Below are 19,642 nucleotides of genomic sequence, written 5' to 3'. Positions count from 1 at the left end.
TGGAATGGTTGGCTGTCGGGCCCCAGCATCCCCACTCGCGGGCGGGCCACTCGCTCCCGCATTGCCAAGTTTCACTATCCTGCAATAGGACTAAGCAGAAGCTCAATTGGACTGCACGTACGAAGACATGCCCAACACACGCTCTTTCTGCATCAACTTCGTCTTGGAGAATAGTCACTGCATGGCTCAGCCAGTGTCTTCTTGCTCGCCAGGACTCCCCCAGAGTAGCCGCTGATGATAGGGTGTCCCGTCTATTTTGAGAGGACATTTCCTCCAAGCCAAGCACGGTGATAGGTGTGCGAGATGTCCGAGCCTGCTCACTACTGTAGTCGACGCAAAGTGTTCCTGCCACAACGAGTGAGGTTAGTCGTGTCGGGGAGACACTGCTACGCATCGTGCCTAGACTAGAGCTGAAGAGTCATTGAATATGGCGCGCCTGACTCGCCAGCGGCACTCGAGATCGGAGGAATCGCTCTGTTTGACGCACTGCCGTTCCACGACTTCTCAGCCTGATCAACAGAACTGGGGATACAGCTTCATACTTGCGCGTATTCTCAACGCTTGCTATCGAAGTCGTGAGGGCATAGCATACAAGTATGTGCCAACGATAGTCATCCCATTACACGCTCTGCTTCTGTATATGCCACGAGGTTGAGAAAGGCGCGATGCACAAAGTCGGGCTTGGCAAACTCATATTGCTGCTCAGTTCCCTATCACATAATGTCAGCCATCGGTGGAGCCTACTGCTCGTGGAGCTGTCGATCTCCCAAAAAAACAAAAACTCCCGTGCTGCGAGTCGTGCGATGATGTTTGGTGTACTCCGTAAGCTGCCCCTAGATCCGGACCTGGTAATGCATAGCCATGCAGCCAGGGTCTGGCCTGCGCCATCCCCTTCATGCCACCCCACGCGGACCCGAAAACAGAGTCACATACATCTCGATGTCACCCTACGCAAATACCACAACCGAGGGTAGAGCTTTGAGGAAGGCCCAACCGGCTCTGATGGACATCCAGGCCATTCTTTACCAACACCCGGCGATATCTTGAGTTCGAGGGTGCTTTCCCGAAGCGCGCTAATGACAGACCAGGGTCTGTCTCTTGCAGCTTGCACTTCCTCTGATGGTTGGGGCCACTGGTTTCGCCACTCACTTGCTTACCATCCATGGTGGTGTGGGCCTACGACGATCCAGACGGTCTCTCCAAGGGAATATCCATTATTCGAGTTATGAGCGGCTCACAGGTGTGGCATTTGCCCAATAACCATGTCCTGTCTGTAAGCTTTCGTGTCTCTGCCATAAGGCTGCGGTTCAGATCTGAATTTTCCAGGCTGCTTTTCCTCCTTGCTCTGCGCTTCTCTATATCGCAACCATGTTGATGCCAACCGCATTCCTTGTTTTTATCACTTTGATTGGGCCTTCCTTATCCATCTACAACCTGACTTCACCAGAGATCGCAGCATGGGACAAGCCTCGAGGAGCGCTGATCCGACATGATATATTTCTAGAGGGCGGTTTTCTGCAGAAAGCAACAACTTGGTCAGACTCAGACGATGCATGGGACCCCGCCCCCAGAACTGTCGACGACATGTCGCTTTTCAAGCTCAGTCTCAATCGTTCATTCGACATCAACGACGACAAAGCTCCCGCCTTATTTGAAGGACTAGAAGGTAACACAATTGGCACAGAGTGGCTGGATGGATATATGTTTCACGATGACGACGAGTTCTACGCCTACGGAGGAGCTTACATCAACCGAGAGCTGTTGAGCTCACGGACCGTCGCCTGCGTCGTCTACGATGAGCAAGAAGGTGAAGAGGTTGACCCCGTCCAGCCGAATCCCCTCTACGCACCTGAAGGCGGAAGTTTCATCCGTTCCATCGCGTATGGTAAGTCAGTCCTTTAAAAGTCCACATCAACACGCTCGATACTGTTGGTTTTCCTGGTTAGGCATCAACTCGAGGCTGTCTCTTCGCTTAGAGAACCAGACTAAGCTAATCTTCAACCTCCATAGGTGCAGGAGCTAGTGTTCCGAGTGAGAATCTCTCTTTCTACTTCGGTGGCATGCAGATGCAAGATGGCAGCCAGATCGGCTACTTCAGACGACCGTCGGATCGCATGGTAGTCTCGAGAACTCTCATCACTGTCGACACTGCCGAACAAAAGAATGCGGACTGGCAATACATCGATCCCACTTCCGACACCATTCTAACTAGAGCTCACGCCCGTATGGTTTGGATCCCTGTCGGAGAGCAAGGACTGCTGATCGTTGTTGGTGGTGTACTCGCTCCGACCGACGTGCTGAACAACAATATCGCTTGGCCCAATGACACTATGGAGGTCGGTAACAACTTTACCCAAGAGTTTGCCGTGTACGATATCGCATCCAGGACATGGTTTTCACAACCCCTCAAATCCAACAGCTTCTACCCGGACATCAATCTAGCTCAATTTTGCACAGTTGTGGCTCCTTTCAGCAATGGGACATCAGATTCGGACCATACTCACTTCGACATCTACGTTTATGGTGGCTGGGACGGTAATCAGCCGAAAAGCATCACGGAGAAGGTATACGTGCTCACTGTCCCGACGTTCGAATGGATCACGCTGGATGTCTCCGGACATGTGGCACCTGCGAGACAAGGTCATTTATGCTTCAAGCCCTATCCTGATCAAATGATGGTAATTGGAGGCACGGGCATGAGTGCTAGACCTCTTGGACCCAGAAGCGGCATCGATGTATTCGATCTTAACGACCTCGCCTGGACGGGTCGGTATGACCCACGAGAGTCTGAGCACAGACCATACTCCCCCACCAACGCTATCAGAGATGCAGTTGCACGGGAGCCTTTTGCATCTAGCATGCCTCAGGCACTCCGCGACATTTTCAGTACACGGTACTCGAAGGAGATAAAGGAATGGGGCCCGTACACTCTCATTGACGATTCGGCCGGTCCGGTGCCTACTAATGATCCTGGTAACGGCGGCGACGATGACGGGCAGCCAGGCTGGGTGGTTCCCGTTGCCGCTACTCTCGGAGTCGTCGGCGGTCTCGCAATTATCGGGATCATTCTCTTCTGCTGGCGCCGTCGCCGCATCCAGAAGGCCCGCGACAACAAGCGTCATAGCAATGTCACATCTGAAACGGCCAAGCAGGGCTGGATCACCAAATGGATTGGCGGCACTGCCAGTGACGTCCCGCCCGGTAAAGACCTCGCGTCTGAGACCTACACCGAGCCAGAAGGCAACATGGCCACGCCCGCGCAAATGTCAGAAGCGCACCCGTCAGAGCTCGAGGGTAGGGGGTACTTCCCTGGATCACCGAGAACAGACCACAGTCGGTGGTCGTCTTCGACCGCGGTCCGCCAGCCCGCTGATGGAAGTGCCGGACCCCACGAAGTCCACGCAGACAGCAGCTTCATTCACGAAGCCGGTGCCCGCTCCCCTGTCCCCGGCTCGGATATCAGGCAATATCCTCTGTACCCTCCCAGCGTCGTCAGCGGTGGCCACCCGCGATCCGTGCGCAGTGAATCTATTTCGCAGCCAACCGACGCCGGCAACGCCTCCGACGGAGCCGCATCGCCCACCCCATCACGGTCGCCTCCACCCCCCGGCACTGCCGCCGCCATGTCGTCCATCCCCGAAGCAGCGCGCTTCTCGCTCGACCACAATAACGAGGAGAAGAGAGATGACAGTGGTCTGGCCAGGGCAACCTCAGGCCGAGCTGTATCTCCCATCCTCGGCGAGGACGGAACACTGCAACGGCCGGGCCACCGTCGTCACAACTCTAGCTGGAGTTCCACGCTGAGTCCTTTGCCTTCCCCAGGTATGGTGGACCGCACCAGCGCTGGCGGTGCTGACCAGGGCCATACCATTTGAGATCTCATTTGGGACTACACTGTATGAGGGATATATGTAACGCGGTGAGGAGTTAAGTGTGCTTGCCTGGCAGCGAAACACTGATGACTGGGGTTGTATTCGGTTAGTGCGTTTCTTAGGGACCCGGGCCATAAGGTTACGCTCCTTCAATAACGGTCTAGCAAAGTCACGAAATATGAGGATAATTCATTTCATCGTACACTGTGCTTTGTGTATCCAGCTCTAATTGAGGTCTTTTCTCTAATTCCCTTCCTCCCCCAACCGCTCCTGATCTATTTCTAACTTCCCCAAGCCCTCTATTCTGATTGGCTTCCAAGTCCGGCTTCAGGCAGTAAATGAGACTTTGACCTGGTCGCCGTCTCCCTCGTTGCTCTCGTTCCTCATCCGCTCCACTTAAACTACGTACCGGTACAGCGGGCTCTTGTCTCCCAACACCATGAGCTCCTCATCAGTGTACTTCGCACGGACCTCTTGCTCACTGATCGCATCCCTCTTGCGGTTTTGCCGCAGGTACACCGTCTTGAGCACCAGCGTAGCCACAATGGCGGCCGTTACGTTGAAAAGCCCCATCCCATAGCCCAGCCAGTAGTGCGGTGCCTGCTGCTGCAGGAAAACGTTGGATCCAATGGCACCGCCGAGGTTGCCAAGGCTGATCAACAGCGCCATACCGACTGCTCGCTTCCAGGATGGCGCGATGTTGTTGCCGACCCAGGAGAGGCAGCCGATTAGCGGAGGGTAAGTTCCGGCGGGGATGCAGAACAGGAAGGCATAGGTGAGGCCCGGGTAGCGGGGATGCGGGATGGAGAGCAGTCCAATGAAACCCACGGCTGCGACGGCGTAAGGTCCAATGATGAAGGGCCAGCGAGACTGCCGCTTATCAGCAATGCGGGAGACGACGATGGTAGCGATCGCTCCTAGCAGATAGATTGGGATGGTCAGAAGCTGGGCATTGGCGCTCGTGTAGCCGAGCTGGAGAATGATCGTGGGAGCCGTGTATGTGAAGCCGTAGATCGTTATGGCGTTACCCCAGTAGATGAAAACCGCAAACCAGATCTTCCATTCCAGTAGCGCGGACTTGAGGTAGGCCCAATTGAAGCCTTCGGTGGTGCCTACTTTGCCGGCGGATGTGCCGGAGTCTTGTACGAGACGTCGGGCAATGAAGTCTCGTTCTTCAGGTGTGAGGAAGCTGGCAGTGGCAGGGGAATCTGGTAGGGTCCAAGGAAGGACCGCTGCGACGACGCAGGTGACAATGCCCTCCAACAAGAAAATCCAACGCCATCCTGAATACCCTCCGACGCCATCCATGTGTTCGATACCGAAAGCCAGGAGACCACTGAATGCGGAGGCCAACGATGCCGCTGAGAAAAAGATGGCAAGGCGAGTTTGCACTTCGAAACGAGCATACCCTGTTCTGGTTAACGATTGACTCTACCCCTTGAGTCGATGGTGAGCTTACAAGTCGTTAACAGGTATGTTGCAGCAGGAAAGAATCCGCTCTCTGCCAGGCCAAGCATGGTTCTGGTAGCTACAAGACCCTCGTAGTTCTGAACGATCCCCTGCAGGGTCATGACGACTCCCCAGGCCAACATCATTATAGCGATCCACCATGAGGGTCGCATTACCTTCAGCACGATGTTCGATGGTACCTCAAAGATTGCATAGGGAAAGAAGAAGACCGTCAGCGCAATATTGTACTGCGTGCCGGTCAATTCGAGCTCCTCGTTCATACCCGCAATCTTAGCGTTGCCGATATTGCCTGTGAGCATAGGTCAGTCTCCATTGTTCAGAGATCCAATGGCTGTAAGAGCTCGACTCACTTCTATCGAGGAAAGCAAGTACGTAGAGTAGGGTCAGCATGGGTACTAATCTATAGTCGACCTTGCGTAGAACTCGCTTCGTTTCCTTGTCGTCGTACCTCGGTAGGTTCTCATCGTCGAGGCCATCGCCCATACCTGACTTCTCAACTTCAGCATGGTCGAGAGTCTCCTTCTCGGACAGGTTAGCATCGCGTGCCATGATTGGAGTATGACCCAACGGGTTGGGGCGGGAAATGAAGATGTCAGGAGAAGTAGAGAATCACTTGTTAGAAAGGGAATGAGCTTTATAAAATGAAGTCCTCGACTTCCGCCGATCGGAGCACTGCGGTCCTTACCATGGAGGCCAAATTGTGCTTGGCCGATGGCTGCAAGATTCGGTAGTCGGCCTTGTAGCCATGTGTCAAGCAGATTCCTCGTCTAGCGGTAGCGCTAGACGATGCCAAAATGGATGTTGTCAGTGGGCTTCATTCCCCGCCCAGGCACCGTTGCACTGGTAGGATTCAGTTCATCGACCAGTGACTTTGATTGAACAATCAACCAACGAAGTGGATACCGGATGAGTCGCTGTGAAACGTTCCTCGACCGAAGAGCGTGCGTCCCGACGGCGTGTGATGTGGTTTGCTGTTGTGCCCATAATTTTCGGAAACTTGGGGGCCTGGAGAAAGTCGGCATACCCCCAATCTCCATCGCTTGCCTAGGAGCGCGGATCAGAGTCCTCGCAGCGGAGAGCACTGGGGTGAAAAGATTCCTTGGACTTACTCCAACCCGGCCAGTTCGAGAAATTCAAACCGATATCCCGAGGTTATCAGCCCTCGGGTGTCGACGATCCTGTTCTTGGCTTTAGCTCCGGTGGTTTTGTTAGTGCAAGTGCTGTTTGTATGCAATACTTGCTTAAGCTGCCACACCTATTGATTCCGGGTGTAGTTCAAATGTTGAAGTGCTCCCACAGGAAAGATCATTATTGACATGTCTCGATGCCTGTCGAAGCTCATAGCAGTCGAGCAGCCTGGAGATTTCAGACTCGCAGAGAGCTAGGTAGCCCTCTCAGCGTAGTGCAATCACAATGAAGCAGTGGACTTTTGGCAAAGATCCAACGTCGAGGTTGAGCCACGGACCAGCGCTTCCCTCACGAGGGTTCCGATTCTTGCTTCGTTGTATGTGTATCATCAACTTGACAAAGGCACTATTTTGTCTCTTCTCCTATCCCTCATCTGCTACTTTGATGTTAAAATGGCCCCCGTATCCAGGGCGAGGTAGATAGCCAGCCATGTCGGCCGGCGTGATATAAGCAACCCCGTTTCTGCAATGGGCCAGATCCGCTTCACCGGAGTCTAGTGAACGCATCGGGTAGAGTAATGATCAATATTTTGTCAGGGAATGTCTCTCTGTAGCTGCCCGTTTGCCCTGTTCATGGGGCTTAAATCCACCGCATGGCTCTTCTAATGAACTTCTGCATGCAGTCATTAAATTAAGGCAAGTAGCATCTTGGCACCAACCTTTCCTTCAAGGCAGTGAATCCGACAATGTACCGTTGATCCAGCGGTGATAAGTGATCACTATACAAATGAGGAAGCCGGTCGTCCGATCCCTCCTAGGTGCCGCGCTCTCAACTGAGTCGAGATCATGACATCTGTTGTACACATGCTTGACAAAGCAATATATCTCCTTGTTGTTACAATCGTAGTCCTCATCGGGGCAGACTGACGGCCGCCAGCTCAGCACATTCGCAATCTAACTTTCGCTACATTGTTCCACGTCTGCCGAACATCTTCAGAATGCGCAAGGCAGAACTCGAAGGAACACTGGACCTAGATGCACCTAGACTTGCGGCGTCTCATGGCTTCAGTTATTGGCGACCCATTCTTGGTAACAATAGTTTCTTGAGCGTCATTGAAGCAGGCCGGACAGTTCCCCTCTGTTGGTGCAGATGTGTCAGCTTTTCGTGGCGCGGTGGCCAGCTTCCATGCATCTTCCTGCTGAGTTGAGAATCTTATGTCTGTATCCTTCGATCGCAGAGCCTGCAGAGTCTGACTGCAAGGTGCTGCCGAGGTTTCAATTGGTGGTAGTTCGTTGCTCATTCGTCCGATGGCATGCGCATGTAGGCGTCGATGGCTGTCGAGAAGGCCGCGAAGCCGCCACAGCCAAGTAGAGCGGCTTGAGGTCCAGCTTTGTACGCCAGTGCACCACCTGTTATGCATCCGGCGATTACGCTGTTTGTGAGGTCGTTCTTCGCCCGTAAACTTTCCACAGCGCATTCCGTCCCACTGAAAGCGGCACCAATGATCATGAAGTTCTTAGCTGACGAGTATGACTTCGATCCCATATCTTTCAGGCCTCGTCTTAGCTGATCCTTAACCGATAGCTTTGCCATTTCCTGACCCTGTGGTGATAAAGGTGTATCATAGGCCATCGACGACATGAAAAGACCGAAAGCACCACCAAGGGCGAAGCCAGCGCCGCCAGCCATGATAGATTTTACGACACATGATTCCATGCCGGCTTGAATCTGCGGGCGTCAGATTAGCGGGAGGCTACGCAGGTTTTCGGACGGGGACCGGCGCATACCATCTTAACCATGCCCTGCTCCTGGTCACTGAGACCACCGTTCTGGCCTTGCCCAACGGGCGACTGCATGCCTGGGAACATAGACATGACGATGAGGAGACTGACTTTGCAACGACGATGTTTATCGGGCGAAGAAGGAGTCTGAGAAATTAAATGAAGAGTCGATGTTCGAATGCGAGAAGTCGCATGCGCGTTTCCTCTGGGCAAGTTAGCCGAGGGGAGGCTCCGAGCCATCCCGACAAGGCTGCATCTTTAGGGGGGGTTTGCGGTGACCCGGGCACTGAGCTTGCTTGTAGAGTTGTTCAAGTAAAGTGTCTGTTATAGCCACACGAGAGAAGTAGCTGTGCTTTAGTCTGGGATTTATATAACTTCATTTTACCGGCCGGCATTTGTGCCACTTTCAAACAGCCTGCATCAAGCCGGGTTGGTGCCTGTACCGACCTGTTCAGGGTCCTTGGCTGTTCACTGGCATTAGCGCTGATTCTGGCATCTGTATTCACTGTCAAATGGCATCCCGAGACTGCGCCCTCGATGCGCCGCCGCGACTTGCGTTCTAAGGCTTTCTACCCCCGAAAAGCCTCTTTAGCTTGTGTCTTCCGCTTACGCACCCAAGCGCTCCCGATCACCGCCCTCTTCCTCTACCACCGGCACCACCTCCTCCAAACATGCCGCCCATCTGCTGCATCATGGCGTTCATGTCCATTCCTCCCATGCCACCACCACCGCCTCCTCCCATGCCCTGCATCATCTGCATCATCTTAGCCATATCGCCGCCGCCTGGCATACCTCCTCTGCCGCCACCCATTGACTGCATCCTTTTCTGCATCGCGGCCATCTGTTGTTGCTTGTTGCCGCCCTGCATCATCGACTGTGCGCGTTGCATGTTCTTCTTGTTCTGACCCATGTTCTTTGCGATGCCTGACATCACTTTGTGCTGCGTCAGAAGCTCTTCGATTTCTCGTACGCTGGTTCCCGACCCGCAAGCTATCCGAACCATTCGTGAAGGCTGTGAGATCAGGATCTTGCCGTCAGAATCGAGCTCCTTGGCGGTCATGCTGTCAAAGATGTAGATCATGCGCTTGAGCTTGTCTTGACCATCTTGATCTGACATGCCCTGCATCATGCTTCCCAGGCCGGGAATCATACCTGCCACCTTGGATAGTGGTCCCATCTTCATAATATTCGTAATTTGCTCCTTCATGTCTCGGATCGTGAAGATCCCTTCTGCTAAATGTTTCTGTGTTTCTTTCATGGCCGCCGAGTCTCGGGTTATTGATTGCACGTGCTCAATCAGACCAGACATGTCACCGTAGCCAAGCAGTTTCGAGATAAAGGGCTTCGGTGCAAATCGCTCTAAATCCATCATATGTTCGCCTGTACCCAGGAAGATGATTGGCGTTCGTGTCGCGGCCACAGCGGAAATTGCACCACCTCCGGCTGCACCACCGTCCGTCTTGGTAATGATGATAGCACCGAAATCAGCAGTTGCTTTGAACGCTGCCGACTGAGCTTCAGCCGCCTGACCTATCGTGCCATCCAAGACCATAATTGTCTGATCTGGTTTGATGGCTGTTTGGACCTGAACCATTTCGGCGAACAGATCGGCTTCTTGTTTGTGGCGGCCTGACGTATCCACGATGATGATCTCGAACTTCTCCTTTTTGAACCGCGCAACACCTTCTGCAGCGACCACAGCAGGATCCGTCTGAGTTAGAGAACCGTAGTAGGGGATTTTTGCCTTTGTCGCATTCTGCTTAAGTTGATCGTATGCACCTGCTCTGAACGTGTCTGCACACACCAAACATGCCTTGAAACCCCGATTGGCGTAATGCCTGGCTAGCTTGGTACATGATGTAGTTTTACCAGCACCCTGGAGGCCAACAAACATTATAACATTGGATTTTCCCTTCTTGGGCTTGTACGGTTCCGCGTGTGGATCGACTAAGTGAACGAGTTGGTCGAAAACGGCCTGTTGTATCATTCGTTTCTTCGTGTTCGCATTTGTGTTCGGGGGAATATCTTTGAAATTGACTGCGGATTGGATATCTTTCCGTAATCTTTTCACCAGAGCGACATTGACATCGGCCGACAGTAGCGCAGAACAGATCTCCTTGATCATCGAATCGAAGGCTTTCTCGTCGAGATTGGGCTCACGCATCAAATTGCCCACGGCGGCGCTGATGCGCCCGCCGAAATCTTGAAGAACCATGTTGACGGTTGGCGGGCGCTGCAATTAGATATGAGAAGTGCGAGGAGCGAACAGCTCTGTCGAAGACCAGTGGAGAAGAGTAGAACTCATCTAGAGGCGATGTAATGTGGTGCAATGGTATGGCGATGTGGGGTTGTCACAATCGAGTTTAAGTTGGCCGAAGATCACCCAGGCGGAGAAAAAGTTCACGGCAACCCGCTGCGACTTCTTGACACCGAGAGGCAGTCCACCACTGCCTGACTTTGCCACAACCATAGTCTAGCAATCATGTCGCGATTGCCGCCTCCTTCTCAAAAGAAACGCAAGCTCGACGACGCCATCCGTGGCAAGACTACTAAGCCCAAGAAATTCAAGCGACAGCGAGTTCAAGACTACCACTCATCTTCGGACGAATCTGATGTGGACGATGCGCAATTTGCGCCGGTGACCCTTGCTGATTCAGACGACGAAAGACCTGCTCCCCGGCTCAAAGGTGGAAAGGTTGCAAAGACACTGAAGAGCGCAAAGAAGCCACGGTCTCGAAAAGGCGAGGATGAGTCTTCAGCTGAAGGTTCATCAGACGATGATGAGGATGGGGATGGTGACCAAGAAGCCGTCTCGGCAAAACCAAAGCACAAGCGCAATGATCCGGACGCTTTCTCGACCTCGATCTCCAAAATCTTGTCTACAAAGTTGTCACAGTCCGCGCGTCAAGATCCAGTTCTGTCACGAAGCAAACAAGCCGTTGACACAAGCCAATCGGTGGCAAACGAACGCCTTGAGAGAAAGGCGAAGGCCAAGCTACGTGCAGAAAAGAAGGAGGAGCTCGATCGAGGTAGGATTAAGGATGCCCTGGGCATCGAATCGGGCACCACAGGTGAAGTTGCTGTTGAAGAAAAGCGGCTTAGAAAGATCGCTCAGCGAGGTGTTGTTGCTCTGTTCAATGCATTCAGGGCAGCGCAGGTCCGGGGCGAGCAAGCTGCAAAAGAGGAGCAGAAAAAGGGCACAGTCGGTATATCTAGTCGTGAGGAGAAGGTCAAAGAGATGAGCAAGCAAGGCTTCCTTGAACTGATCAATGGCCAGAAGAAGGGCAAATGAACATAACGAGACATGCTGCATCTATTGGTGTTGAGGTTACAGGGTGTGGAAAATTGCCGCGACGGAGGAAAAGTTGAGGAGTGATCTTGGTACAGATTAGACCCCGGCCACGGCTATGCAGTAATGTACATCTGGCTCTCGGCGCCTGATACTATTTCGACTGGAAATCCTATCACTATGTCAGTATACCGCTGCGCCTAGGAGCGTTGTGAACCAAGCCTTACCGCAGCCTGCATATTCCTGGTCATGGACGGGAGCTTCACAACGATGCCGTCTATATCCTTGTTCATCTTGATCTGACATCCGAGTCGCGATGTTTCAGTAAGTCCAAAAGCAAGGTCTAGCATGTCGTTCTGTCGCACGGTCAGCCAGCTCCCGGACTTCGTATCGTTCTGAAACCATACCTCATCATCATCTGCCTCCGGAATCTTGTCATAGACGTCCTCATCTTGGACGATAACATGGCAGGTCGAGCACGCACATGAACCCCCACATGCACCTATATCGCTGTCAGACCGCCGTTTTCAAGAAGGTATCACTGGCTTTACCCTCCATCTCGAGATCGTTCGCTTGCGCTATATCGAGCAAGTTGTCGCCCTCGGCAACCTCGAACTCATGCCGATCTCCATCCTTGTCAATGAATGTGACATGTAGCTCTTCGCCCGGCTTCGGCGGATCGATATGACCATGCTTTTGGACCGAGCTGACCGCGAATCTTCGGCGCGATTGCTCCAAAGCTCTTATGCGTTGCCGAATCGCCTCCTTCTGCGCTCGGATACCGGCGTCATGCTGTCGGCGAAGTGAGAAAGATCTCGAAGAAAATCGGAACGGCGCCGGCACGCTGACAGCCGGCCTAGTCGATTGCCTGATAGCCCCTGCAACAACAATGCGCGCGCCAGCCCAGCCAGACATCGTATTTTCGCAACTGGGACTGTTGAGACAGCTTAGGACTTCGGCCGATCGAGTCGGGCTCTAAGATAAATTTCGCCAAGGCTGCATGCAAGGCGGCGTCATTCTCTCTCCGCGTCGACGACCACCTCTCTCCACCTGACTGTTACAATCATCCTCGACACCAACAGCGATGGAAGCGCCTAGACAGGGCCCGAACCCGCTCAGACCGTATTATATTCCCCCTTCCATAGGCGAGACCGTCGCACCAGCCGCCAATGCCACCGCCAGCGCGTCCAAGGCACCCGCGTCCTCTTCGAGCTTTACCTTCCCAGATATCGACTACTCGGAGTACATACCAGATGGTTCGCCGTCAGTGACAGGGTCTCTGAAGAGCTTATTGGACCAAGCAGTATGGAAATACACAAGCGTGTTAATGGCACAGCCATTCGAAGTGGCCAAAGTCATCCTACAAGTCCGGGTTGCGCAGGAGAGCGATCTAGATGAGCCGTCGAGATCACGACAATCGTCGACATCGGGTGCCCACTTTCATGAGGCAGAGCTTGAAGACTCTTCCGATGAAGAGCCCAATTTCTTTACCAATAATTCCCAATTTGGCCCGTCAACGCCATCGCCACCTCGTGGACGGCGAGGCAGGCCTCCACCCACACGGACAACGAGTCAAAGATCTACGGGCCCATCGAAAACATCCGGCAGCTTGGAGCTGAGAAATTCACATTCTCTTCTGGACGCGTTGTCGTCTCTGTCGTCAAACAGTGGCGCCCTTTCAATATGGAGGGCCACCAACACCACCTTCATACATACCATCCTCTCGAGGACGCTCGAGACCTTCTTCCGAAGCTTCCTTGCCGCTTTGTTTGGTGTTGCCGAGCAAGACGTCCTGATCGCTTCGTCTTCATCGATACCGGATTCTTCGGTGCTCTCATCAATTGCGCCTACCGCCACCGTCCTCATTGCTACAGCTGCTGCCTCCCTCTCTGCCCTTGTCCTCGCACCCGTCGATGCTGCTAGGACGCGACTCATTCTCACTCCCTCAACAGACGAGCCACGAACATTGCTTGGGACGCTCCGAACGCTATCTCCGTCTTATTTGATCCCAGCCCATCTTATCCCCATCACAGTCCTGACTTCGAGCATCCCAACATTCCTCTCGAATGTTACACCCTTCTTCCTGCGCTCGTATCTGGGCTTAGACCCTGCGATGAACTCCGCATCATGGTCCGTTGCGACCTTCGCCTCCTCGGCGTTGGATCTCTCAATCAAATTCCCACTCGAAACAGTCCTACGTCGTGCTCAGATTGTCACATGGACTGCTCCATCCGTCTCTCCACCTCGATCAGCATCGAAGCACAAGGCTGTCAATACCGTCGTGCCTGTCCCGCAGTCATATCGTGGTGTATTGCCAACAATGTGGGGCATTGTGCGCGATGAGGGCTATTCTGAGAGCCAGAAGGACAAGACGGCTGCCTTGATGGGGAAAGCACCACGGAGAAAGAGGAAGGGTCAAGGTGTCCAGGGTCTTTATCGAGGCTGGCGAGTCGGACTCTGGGGCCTCGTGGGCATATGGGGCACCGGTTTTGTCGGAGGTCTGCAAGGAAGTGTAGAAGCTGGAGCTGGTGTCAATGCACATGCAGGCAAATTTTGAGGTCTCCGGGATGCGCCTTGGGCTATGGTACATTCGGCTCAAAGACAACTTGTGGGTGGACGTCGGGCAAGGCGAATAATGACTGCAAGGCGTCAATGGACACGAAAGGATATCTCACGAACTCTTCTCAATGATATATATACCCTGGTCGATGGCATTCCGCCGTCGGACGTTGTTTCGAAATAATACGAGGTCTTGGTTCTGTCCTATGCTCTGTCTCTACCTGAGGTAAAGGGTTGCTGCCCCAGGTCGAGCTGTTCTTCGACTTCTTGAAGGATCTGGGGATATTTGAAGAGCTCGACTTCGACGCTCTCAACACCGGTGTAGTCTTGGAATGGTTCCGCCATTGAGTGGAGCGTGCAGAGGCTGAAGGCTAACATGACCACCGAAGGAGGAGTGGTAGTGACACTGGCAACGATAGTCTGGACCGTCCTTGGAGTTTTGTAGGTGGTGGCTTTTTGGAGAGTTCCTCGGCGTCGAAATGCATTTGTTTTGGATCTTGTCAATCTGTGCATGGTGTTGGTGGCTTGGGTCTGGAGACTCTCCAGATGATCGTTCGAAATCGCGGTATTATTTACTGGTCGATGCTAAAAAGAGGCAACAATGAAGCTCATTCCAAGCTTTGATGAATCCTCCACCAAGTTCGCCTCACATGCTATCAAGCTGGCGTTCATCTCAGTAACGCAAGAGCTTCCAGAAGTCATGATCTCGGGGGAGCTCGTCCCTTCAGCAATTCTCTGCTTGATCAAGATATCAATCCCATTTCTACGTACTGGAGAAGACATTGTATGTTTCAGCTGCTACAATGGCCAAGTTTAGGTATACAAAGAGGTTCGTCTCGGAGACAAGGGACAAGGCTTGGAAGGCACGCCCTGTGCTAGAGGTACCGGGTAGTGGTGTGACCACGGGGGACTGAGGACACGACCCGACCCCTCCCATGGCCCGACTTCGGCCACACCAGCTCTGTAAAAATAATCCCGTCAGACAGCCGAGCCTGACAGATTTGCCTCGAAATACAGCGGTCAGACGCGGGTGAAGAGATTTGATCTGATAATAATATCTTGGCAAAGATCAAAATCTGATAAGATCCTGCCATCCCGCTAGATCTTCCAACCGCGTTCCAATTCTCATTCCTACACAGACTGCACACCTGCTGAGGCGGGATAGCAGTAGACGTAATCCCTGACGAGAGACAGCTGTACGAGACCAAGTACAAAGTACTTCACCTCGCATCCCATCGCCCGCTCCTACCTACGTGTATGATATCTCCAACCGAGCAGTAGCTATATTCCACGACCTGCGCTCGCCTCAACTATGGCTGGCAGCGCTGGATCAACCCCTACGGCCATGTCGCCGCCGGCCACAGCCGATATCAAGCCTACTATCATACGTCGCCCCTCACTTATCATGAAACCTGCTCAGACCCCTCCCGCAGGCTCCCCACCACCAAACAGTGCAGGTACAATGAGCTTGACCTCAAAGGAATGGATCATTCCTCCCCGTCCTAAGCCCGGACGCAAACCAGCAACAGATACGCCACCAAGTAAACGGAAAGCACAGAACAGGGCAGCTCAGAGGGCGTTCCGGGAGAGGCGGGCGGCACGTGTCAATGAGCTGGAAGATCAGATCAAGCAGATCGAGGATGAGAACGACAGAGAGACTGATGCGCTCCATTCTCAAGTCGCACATTTGGAGAAAGAGGTGGAGCAGTATAGAACAGATCTAAACACATGGGCTGAGCGGTGTCGGAGGCTGGAAGCTGAGCTGAGCAATCTCAGATCCTCTCGAAGCCCGCAGAAAACGACGAGTCACGCGGGTGACACGAGCGTGGGTTGCGGCAAATGCACCCTCGAGTCAAGGTGCCAGTGTATCGACGATGCTTTCGATACGCTGGGGGCGCAGGCTCAATCTACAGCCGAGAAGCGACCACGTTCACCTGCACCGACCGGCTCAGGAAAGCGGATCAAAACCGAACCGCGAGAGTCCCTCGAGATCGACTTTACCGCCATGTTTTCCAGACCCTCCACTTCCCGGGCCGAGGATATCTCACCTTCGTCCGCCACCGTCGTCGCTGACCCTTGCGGCTTCTGCTCCGATGGTACGCCTTGCATTTGTGCCGAGATGGCTGCTGAGCAGGAAGCGGCACGTTCTGCTACCCACCCCCCCCAACCAACTGCCACTCGCCTCCCCCGTCTCTCACAATTCACTCCACCCCCATCAGAAGGCGACGTATCCATGCCCTCAACCTCTATCCCAGCCAGCGAAGTGTCTTCCACAAACCCTTGCGCAAACGGCCCCGGCACCTGCGCACAGTGCAAGGCAGACCCCAACAGCACCCTCTTCTGCAAGTCTCTCGCCGCCTCCCGCTCGCAGTCTCAGTCACAGCCTCTCTCTGGCGGTGGCTGCTGCGGTGGCCGCGATCGTGCAGGCGGCTGCTGCCAGTCCCAATCGCAGCCCTCAGACGATCCCGCCACAGCCGCCGTTCCCCTCCCGCCACGGAGCCGCAAGACGCGCTCATCAGCACGCTCTGCAGCCGCTCCAGCATCTCCAGCGCGAGCATCGTCCACGTCGACCACAGCGGCAGCGGCAGGAGCACCACACCGCACCGTCACCCTCACTTGCGCCGACGCGTACACCACGCTCTCGCGCCACCCAGCGTACGAGCGCGCGTCGGCCGAGATCACGAGCTGGATGCCAAAGCTGCACGCATCCGACAGTCCCGCGCCAATGAGCGGGCGGGCTGCGGCGATGGAGGTGGGCGAGGGTAAAGGGGGCCGGGGTCGAAGCGCGGCTGTGACAGCCGAGCCACCCCGGCCGGCGATGGAGATCGATGCCGCGAACGTGATGGCGGTACTGCGCGATTTCGATCGTAGGTTTGGCCGAAATGGGTAGATGAGGCTGAGTGCTGCGTGCGAATGACTTGACGAAGGATGGCAGTGTTATGATTATTGGCTCGAACGAGATCAACGGGTCGGCATGGTGGCATGGGAAATGGCATGAATGGAGTCGGGACACTAGACACGCCTCATGGTCATACACGGAGGCATCAGACACATGTCCCTGCATTTGGGTGGACGGGGTAAACAGAGCATGGCGAGGTGTGAGTAATGCAAGAGCTTGACGAAAGGCCGTGTCCATATCTGATTCAACGTGGGTCATATGAATAACAATCCAAATCGCCATTCCTATTCTTTTCCTGAGTCTCCTGTGCTCGCCGAACGCTTTGCTTCAGACGTGAGGAGCGAGAGGAAAAGCTCCTCAGAAATTCGTCTGACCGACTTTGCAAGATGCTGGTAGATGAGGTACTGACTGAGAGCACCGCCGCCTCAGCTCCAGAGCCCAGCACCGATCCTGCCCCTCAAAGACCGTCCCTTAAAGCCCGGCGCGGGACTCGTTAGCACGTACTCCCACTTAACCTCTCCATCCACCCAAAGCGTGTACCGCAACATGCTGCGCTGATCACCTTGGCCCTCGCCGCCCAAATTCCTGATCTCCACGGCCCCGACCTTGCTGTTGCCGTCGGGCAAATACTTGATATTCACATCCTCGCCGTCAACCTGTTTGAAGGTGCGGAATGGGAGGTAGAACATGCTCAGCGGCCCCACGGAGAACTCGTGAGGCCCCGACGCCGGAGTGCGGTCGTACACAACACCGCTGTCCTTTTTCTTCGCCGACGACGTGCCGTGAGCGACCGTGGTGTTGAGGTTCAGGATCGGTGGCGGGAAGCGGATGGCGGCAAACTCATGCCGGTCGCCGCTCAGTACGACAATGCGTACGCCTAGCTCGGCTTCCGCGCGGTGCATGGCGTTCAGCACAACGGCACGCTCGGATGGGTAGCCACCCCAGGTGTCGGAGGTACCGAAGCGCCAGTTTTTGGTGAAGGGCACGGATGATGCGACGATCATGAAATGCACGTTGGGAGCCGGCGGAGCGGCGAGGAAGGAAAGAAGCGCGGAGAGTTGTTGAGCACCGAGCATGGTGTGGTTGGTAGGGTTAGTGGGAGGGTTTGCAGGGCTTGAGGAGGAGCCATAGAGAGGCTTGGTGATGGAGAGGACGGAGTCGGCAGGTTCCGGATCGGTGCGGTAGCGGCGGGTGTCAAGCATGAAGAATGAAGCGGGACCGTTGGTGAACTGGAAGTATGTCGTGTTGGAGTGGTCTGGCAGTGAGGCTGGGATGGGAGGATTGACTGAGACATGGTAGTGTATGAATGGGTCAGAGGCTGCTGGAAATGGGTCCGTATCGTTACCGGCGGACCAGTCGTTGGCGATCTCATGGTCATCGAGGGTGTGTAGCCAAGGGAGGGACGAGATCCCGGGCAATGACCAGGAAGGTGACGCGTATACTCGCCGATACTCCGACCGGTAATGGCGGAGCGACGAAGACAGCCGCATGGGTACGTCGACATAAATGAAGTCTCCCAGGAAAAGCATGAAAGATGCCGGTGAGGGGAGCGAGCGTAGAACCTTGGGAAGATGATCGAAGCCATGGAGGGCTAAAGAGTTCGAGAAGAGCCGATAGGGAAAGTTGGCCTTGATGCAGGAACTGGTGAGGAAGGTAATGCTGCCAGCGTGAGGTGAGTAGGGCGCTGGAGCGGTGGTGAAGGTACCCGAGAGATCATTGGACAGCGAGTAGGTGTAGGTCGTGTCAGGTACGAGACCATCAAATGTCAACGGATGAGTGTAGTCGGTGTCGTCAGAGAGAAAGTACACCTTCTCTACGCTTGTCCAGCGAGGCTCATGCGCTGCTTTAAGGTATGCATAGAGTGGAAGCTGATCTGCATTCGGCTCGCGAAACAGGACCTTCGCTGAAGTCTCACCGACAAAGCCAACGCGCGAGAAACGTAAATCTTTGGCAGGATGCAGTAGCGGTCCCCGGAAGATCAAGTCTGCCGTTAGGAATGCCATGAGAATATTGACTGCAATGGTGAGATAGCTGAGCTCTGGCTCGCGCCAGTTGGGCACACCGAAGAGCAACGTCTTAAGAACATTCTTCTCGTCTTTGTAGAGAACTGGTTCGTGGCCATCATCTTCCTCCTGTTCAGCTTCGTCTCGTTCGTCGTGACCAAGCAACTGCGGGAAGGCTTCTTTGAGTGTGAGGGGCCTATGCCCCAAGGCATCCGACTGCGTAAAGACAGTTGCGAGGTATACGATTAGACTCGTGAATATCATCGGCGGGAAGTGATGCCCGGGGATCTATGGTGGGTTAGCACTTCGTATTGCAATGTGTTCGAGTGGTGCAATTGACCCATCTCAAGAAGCAGAAGGCGAAGAGCCTGGTGAGAGTCGAAGCGGTACCTGCTACCCATTCAACCGGCTTGAGGGCCATTATGGAAGTAATGCTCACTGCTCAGCAGCGAGGCACAGCGAAAGGTTTACATGACCAACGATGAAGCATAAGTCGCTTCGAAATCAGGTGCAAGTGGATGGACAACAAGTTTGGGGATGACGTTGAGTCCCCGCACCGCCACAGGCGAGGTGGAATGCTGGAAGCCTGTGCCACAACAATAGTCAAGCTAGTCATTGCAGGGGTCTTTTTGACCAGTAGT

The 19,642-nt window shown here is 54.2% G+C and overlaps 9 protein-coding genes across 9 annotated transcripts; 4 read left to right on the top strand and 5 right to left on the bottom strand.

Moving 5' to 3' along the window:
- Positions 1-1,368: 1,368 nt before the first annotated feature.
- On the top strand, positions 1,369-3,875 carry HMPREF1541_00603 (uncharacterized protein; the record flags this gene model as incomplete). The annotated part of the gene is made up of 2 exons (XM_008712909.1): positions 1,369-1,885; positions 2,011-3,875. The coding sequence occupies 2 exons, from the start codon at positions 1,369-1,371 to the stop codon at positions 3,873-3,875; spliced, it is 2,382 nt and encodes a 793-aa protein (XP_008711131.1).
- A 393-nt stretch (positions 3,876-4,268) lies between these two features.
- Positions 4,269-5,891, bottom strand: HMPREF1541_00602 (uncharacterized protein; the record flags this gene model as incomplete). Its single annotated transcript, XM_008712908.1, has 3 exons — positions 4,269-5,281; positions 5,332-5,631; positions 5,693-5,891. The coding sequence occupies 3 exons, from the start codon at positions 5,889-5,891 to the stop codon at positions 4,269-4,271; spliced, it is 1,512 nt and encodes a 503-aa protein (XP_008711130.1).
- A 1,875-nt stretch (positions 5,892-7,766) lies between these two features.
- On the bottom strand, positions 7,767-8,344 carry HMPREF1541_00601 (uncharacterized protein; the record flags this gene model as incomplete). The annotated part of the gene is made up of 2 exons (XM_008712907.1): positions 7,767-8,198; positions 8,258-8,344. The coding sequence occupies 2 exons, from the start codon at positions 8,342-8,344 to the stop codon at positions 7,767-7,769; spliced, it is 519 nt and encodes a 172-aa protein (XP_008711129.1).
- Positions 8,345-8,879: 535 nt separating this feature from the next.
- Positions 8,880-10,466, bottom strand: HMPREF1541_00600 (signal recognition particle protein SRP54; the record flags this gene model as incomplete). The annotated part of the gene is made up of 1 exon (XM_008712906.1): positions 8,880-10,466. The coding sequence occupies one exon, from the start codon at positions 10,464-10,466 to the stop codon at positions 8,880-8,882; it is 1,587 nt and encodes a 528-aa protein (XP_008711128.1).
- Positions 10,467-10,733: 267 nt separating this feature from the next.
- Positions 10,734-11,543, top strand: HMPREF1541_00599 (uncharacterized protein; the record flags this gene model as incomplete). The annotated part of the gene is made up of 1 exon (XM_008712905.1): positions 10,734-11,543. One exon carries the CDS (start codon positions 10,734-10,736, stop codon positions 11,541-11,543), a length of 810 nt encoding a protein of 269 aa, XP_008711127.1.
- A 197-nt stretch (positions 11,544-11,740) lies between these two features.
- HMPREF1541_00598 (uncharacterized protein) lies at positions 11,741-12,455 on the bottom strand (the record flags this gene model as incomplete). Its single annotated transcript, XM_008712904.1, has 3 exons — positions 11,741-11,896; positions 11,948-12,042; positions 12,092-12,455. 3 exons carry the CDS (start codon positions 12,453-12,455, stop codon positions 11,741-11,743), a joined length of 615 nt encoding a protein of 204 aa, XP_008711126.1.
- Positions 12,456-12,624: 169 nt separating this feature from the next.
- Positions 12,625-14,097, top strand: HMPREF1541_00597 (uncharacterized protein; the record flags this gene model as incomplete). The annotated part of the gene is made up of 1 exon (XM_008712903.1): positions 12,625-14,097. The coding sequence occupies one exon, from the start codon at positions 12,625-12,627 to the stop codon at positions 14,095-14,097; it is 1,473 nt and encodes a 490-aa protein (XP_008711125.1).
- A 1,314-nt stretch (positions 14,098-15,411) lies between these two features.
- On the top strand, positions 15,412-16,989 carry HMPREF1541_00596 (uncharacterized protein; the record flags this gene model as incomplete). The annotated part of the gene is made up of 1 exon (XM_008712902.1): positions 15,412-16,989. The coding sequence occupies one exon, from the start codon at positions 15,412-15,414 to the stop codon at positions 16,987-16,989; it is 1,578 nt and encodes a 525-aa protein (XP_008711124.1).
- Positions 16,990-17,423: 434 nt separating this feature from the next.
- On the bottom strand, positions 17,424-19,422 carry HMPREF1541_00595 (uncharacterized protein; the record flags this gene model as incomplete). Its single annotated transcript, XM_008712901.1, has 2 exons — positions 17,424-19,289; positions 19,342-19,422. The coding sequence occupies 2 exons, from the start codon at positions 19,420-19,422 to the stop codon at positions 17,424-17,426; spliced, it is 1,947 nt and encodes a 648-aa protein (XP_008711123.1).
- Positions 19,423-19,642: the final 220 nt, after the last annotated feature.

Source organism: Cyphellophora europaea (genome assembly GCF_000365145.1).
Source record: "Cyphellophora europaea CBS 101466 unplaced genomic scaffold supercont1.1, whole genome shotgun sequence".
Taxonomy (NCBI): domain Eukaryota; kingdom Fungi; phylum Ascomycota; class Eurotiomycetes; order Chaetothyriales; family Cyphellophoraceae; genus Cyphellophora; species Cyphellophora europaea.
Note: the sequence above shows the minus strand (reverse complement) of the source record. Positions and strands in the feature narration are given on the sequence as shown.